This window comes from Cibotium barometz, chromosome 51 (genome assembly GCF_041138505.1).
Source record: "Cibotium barometz isolate CiBa-2024 chromosome 51, ASM4113850v1, whole genome shotgun sequence".
NCBI lineage: Eukaryota > Viridiplantae > Streptophyta > Polypodiopsida > Cyatheales > Cibotiaceae > Cibotium > Cibotium barometz.
Window position 1 is genome coordinate 24,160,391 of NC_141096.1, and position 5,169 is coordinate 24,165,559.

A 5,169-nucleotide genomic window follows, 5' to 3' on the forward strand; every position below is an offset into this window, starting at 1 on the left:
AGTCCAAATGGACCAAACCAACTATATCAACCGACTATAACCATATTATACAAAAATAGAGACCTACCGTCTTCTAGACATGTCTAAGGTTGTTTGGATGCCCTGCAATCCAAGGGCGAGACCCAAAGACAAGGTGTCCCTAGAAGATCTCCTCCTACCCAAGAGTGTGACCAATTGACCCACATTAACATGCATCTTACATGGCATGGTGCCAAGTCTATGTAAGCTAGATCTCCTAACCAATTGATCATACATGGCCAACATTCAAATTTTAAATGGATTGGCATGCTCCCGAATGCTCAACACAATGGCTACTCCTCATACATGGCACCTGCCCGCTACAATGAGGTTGTAGCATTTAATGAGTGAAATGTTGAAGGGACACAAGGCTGAAATGGAATGAATTCACAAGTGCAACATTTTTTCCTTCATGCTCAAAATAGGTTACCCTATTGGTTGAAATTAAGGAAATGAATTAGTTCATAAGGAATATTCCAAGGTTTTTTTATGCCAAGGCTTTATACAATGTTCTTTTTTTAGCACCATCCCTCTCTCTCTTGATTGCAAGGATCCCTATTTGAAAAACAAACGATGTTCCCTCTTCCTCCAGCTCTGGTAAAGAATTAAGAGCTTTTTGTTCACTACATCTACCTTGCTTGGGGCTTGTTGTGCACTTTGTGCTACTGTTGTAGACTTCCCAAGCCCCAAAGCTTTAAGCTTTAAAGTGTCATGCCTAAATCCTCTCTCTAGCAGGTCCTTGCTTTCTTCTTTGGAACTTGCTTGTGCTCTCTCATGCTCAGGATAGCTTATGTAGCTGACAGGGACGTCAAGTTGAAGTTGCGGCATAAAAGAGCCAGACAGAAGCCCAAGGAGGGAGGGAAAAAGGGAGGAGAGGAAGGGGGGCAGCCACATGTCCCCCCCCCCCCCCCCCCTCTCTCTCTCTCTCTCTCTCTCTCTTCCCCCTCCCTCTCCCTGTGTGTGTGTGTGTTTTACATGCCTTTGTGAAAAACTTCTTTTCTGGAAACTTGGATAAAACAGGACACACAAGTTTACATGTAGGCAACTACTTGGATTTTATCATGAGGAGAAGGCATGAATACTATGTTCTCATTTGTTGACTGTACATGTTGAGTCACGAAAATAGTGCAACAGTTGTGAGAACATTGAATTTAAAGAAATTGCAATTGCACAACACTTTTCATGTCTGCATGGTTTTAAAGAAGTAGCTGTGAACAAGGCAATAAACTCCTCTTGCTCCTGATGGTTGCATCAAACAACTAATGCACATTACTTATAAAGTTAAAAGGCTCACAGTGGACTTCATTACCAAAGCTGTGTGAGTTAGGTTACATTGAATGGCAGTACCACACAAAGGCTGGTTACATAACATGTGACGCCTGTGGGACAGGTAAGATTGTCCATCAACAGACTACCAATACTGATCATCCACCCCTCGGAGGTTGCCAAGATGGTGTCCCCCACTAATGGGCGGGAGGGGGCGCGGAGGGAGAGGAAGGGTTTCTGTCACCAGCCTTTGGGGAACAAACCAAACCCGAGGGAGGTAACAAAAACTCCATGCTACAATGCTAGTAAGAGCATCCACACCTCATACTTGTAACTTGTTGTGTGATTGCTTGTGCGAACACATTCAAAAAACCAATGACACGGTTTGGCCCTTGAAAGGTCATTTTGCAAGCAAAGTTGAAGCAGCAAATATTAAAGTGCAAGTACTACCCTACCACACCTCAAGTGTGTGCAAATCATCACTTTGAGAACATTAGATTTGTGATCAAAGACGAACCCCAGCAAGTTCACATGAACTTCGACGACAGTAATCAGTTTTAGCTGGAAAAAAAAACCGTCAACTTCCACTCTTTTGCCCTGAAACGTGTCGTGCAACCCATCCTAGGCCATCGTAAAGACCCTCCCCTGTCAAAGCACAGCATGCCTGGATGTGCCAGTCATGATTTTTGATATTGTGAAGCGAAAGTGCATCACTGATCTCTGCTGCTGTCATCGCACCTTTGAGATCTTGTTTGTTGGCAAAGACGAGCACCACAGATTGCTGAAGCTCGTCGTGCTGCAACAGCCGGAAAAGTTCATCTTTCACAAGAGCAATCCTTGCCCGATCCGTGCTGTCCACCACCATCACAACAGCATGCGTACCCCTGTAATATGTTGCCCAAGACGGCCGGAGACTGTCCTGGCCGCCTAGATCCCAAACCTGGCCAAAATAAAGACAAGAATACCAGCACAAGTAGTCAGATACATCGAGTACTATGTGTATGGTAAGTATATGCATATGTAAAGTTTCGAAGAAATACAATAGATATGGTACACATTTAATAGCACTTTTTTATGGCTTGCAAAAGGTCGGCCAACTGGACAAGGATTATCCCTATGAATAGAACCCCTTCCTCATCAAATATCCTGCACTCAAGGCCTTCTAGCGAGCAAGAAGCTTAGATGCTTGGAAAGCAAAGAGACGATCTAACAGCCAATGTTTGCTTGAAGATCTGGGATCCGCAACAACTTGGGCTGGAATCAGCAGGAAATTGATCACCTTTGTACTTATAAATATTTAGTTGTTCCATTCATTGTACATAATACAAGGTTGGCATGGGATTATTAGTGTAAGGTTATGTTCGCTTGTCTTCTAACTGCACATCTATCTCTGTTAATGCAATCACAGCACTAGTAATCTTACACTCACCACCTACACTGCTCACCGCTTGCAAGCGTACTGAAAGGTAAAAACGTGCCATGGCATATAGGTGGGCTAAGTTATTATGAAAAACATCATGAACCATGGAACATTCCTATGTGGTTTAAAGTTTTAGGTGACCCCAGCGCCCAACTATAGGAAATCTACTGAGTCAAACTGAATCTACTCTGAAGGTCTCTTGAGCCTTCCTTGAACAGACATAACCTTCCTTCAGTAAGTATACCCTTCGTCTGGCAGCAGATGTACTCTTCCTTCTGGATCGGTATGCGCATTCTCTTGAACTGATCTGGTGTACCCTTTCTCTTGAATCCGTATGGTGTACCCTTCTGCTTGGATCGCTGCACCGATACGCATTGCCCTACGTTGGTAGGGCAATGAAGTTCTTCAAGACAGGATGGCTTGCTTTCCCAACACACTTACCATGAAAATCTGCTGCAACTGTACCCTTCCCTTGTTCTGTTCAATCTTTGAGTGTCGAGCCCTGACTGAAGGCTGTCATTTTCTTCAGCATGTGCGAGTCGAAAAGTGGATGGATGGTGTTATTGCAGGTGATGTGAGCTTCCCACTGACCATGACATCAGTAACCACACCAGCCATCTTTTACCCGGACAAAACACAGTTTCACCTAATCTTTCCTCTAGCCCTACCTAAATGCATCAAGGGAGAAGTGATGCAACATGATAAACATGCTCAGTCATACCGGCGGGTTAGGCTTTCGACCAATTGGGTTCTGCAAAGCAATGCTGTTCTTTTCAAGAATGGGTAAAAGATAGATCATTTTTAATATAGTTGACACCATAATGGTTGCCAACGGAGTCACCGACCACATTCCCTTGGAATTCACCAAGGTGACCTGCCGTACAGTCTTGGCGGTGCTGATATGTTCAAGACGAAATCACAGGAGGGAACAATCCCAATCTTAGTGGTCGCCTTGCCGCGTACAGCAGCCTGCACATTCCTGACCGGCTATGCCAAATCTGCCACACAGTGTTCCCGTGCCCATTCCATTCATTTTCGCCAATCAGAACCAGAAGAAATTCAGACCCTTCTATCAAAGATGGGATGGATCTGTGATGGGCCTGAAGATCCAGGCCAAGATACATACTGTACAGAAGCGTATGCGCAGACGACTGTGAGGGAGGACATTATTTTAATGGATTATTTATTTATTTTAAGCAAAAGAAAAACCATAAAAAAGTGATCGATCTGAGAGGAGGGACAGGGAGGAGCACCTCGAATCTGATGTTTTTGAAGACGACCTCTTCGACGTTGCTGCCGATGGTGGGCTGCGTGACGACCACGTCGCCTAGATGCAGCTTGTAGAGGGTTGTGGTCTTGCCGGCGTTGTCCAGACCCACCACCACTATCTTGTACTCCTTGGCAGGGAAAAGAGCGAACCAAAGCCGCGAAAACAAAGCCCCCATCGCCCCCCAACTCCGTCGCGCACACCCTGCAGCCTCCCAAGAAGAAGAAGAAGGTGCAGGCAACGCAGAAAACGATGCTGTCACAGGAATTGTTTCTCACCTCTTTCTGCTCTGTGTTTTCGTGAGGGCGGTCAGCAAAGATGAAGATGGTAATGATGGTGATGATGAAGCTGAAGATTATCACATTTCGTAACTCGTCGGTAAAATCTTCAACAGACATACATTTTATTCAAAGGTGAAGAAGCGGAATATGCTGTCGCATATTCCATTTTTAATAAAGAATAACCCTAAGCTTGGAGGTATAATAATATTTTTTATAGGAAAGTAGTACAAATGGGTTTGCATATTGCTCCACTAATTATTATCCTCATAAATGTGAGGCTCCCTATGTCCAAATAGGTTTGATTAATTATCAACCTCATAATGACCCCCCCCCCCCCAAAAAAAAATGTGGAAATAGGTTTTCGTTGATTCACCCTCATAAAGTGAGCCCCCTATGTGCAAAATAGGTTTGCATCAATCAATTAATACTAACCAAGATAAGTCAACAGCCTCTAATAAATCTAATAATTGTATACCTTAGAACAAAGACATCTTTTAGAGGAACTGCAGCTTTTAGTCAATCAGCCATGTAGCAACATTTATACATTGGGATGTACAATAACCATCGTAATGCTATTATACCTCAAACATGACAATTGCTTTGCATCCTAATAAACATAGGGATAGATCAACGACCATTTTGGGGGTGCCAAGGTAGAACTCCATGTTGATGTGGTTTGTGCACACATATAGTAGAGGGCGAGATGCCACCATAAGAATGTATGGTATATTTAGTTCTACAATCAAAAGAACCCACATCACATTGAGGTAGGCCACAAGCAACTTTAATAGGATTGATGGTGGCTGACATTTATAAGCAAACAATTAAGCATGGTGGCTTGTTTATAATCACAATAATTTTATTAACAAATGTACTTGAACATACATAATTTATGATTAATATACTAATTAGTAAAT

General features: G+C 43.3%; 1 protein-coding gene across 1 annotated transcript; it reads right to left on the minus strand.

Moving 5' to 3' along the window:
• Positions 1-1,264: 1,264 nt before the first annotated feature.
• Positions 1,265-4,285, minus strand: ARFC1 (ADP-ribosylation factor C1). The gene is made up of 2 exons (XM_086787457.1): positions 3,958-4,285; positions 1,265-2,224 (listed from the first exon to the last, which is right to left on the minus strand). Exons 1-2 carry the CDS (start codon positions 4,147-4,149, stop codon positions 1,862-1,864), a joined length of 555 nt encoding a protein of 184 aa, XP_086643583.1. The 5' UTR covers positions 4,150-4,285; the 3' UTR covers positions 1,265-1,861.
• Between the last annotated feature and the right edge of the window lie 884 nt (positions 4,286-5,169).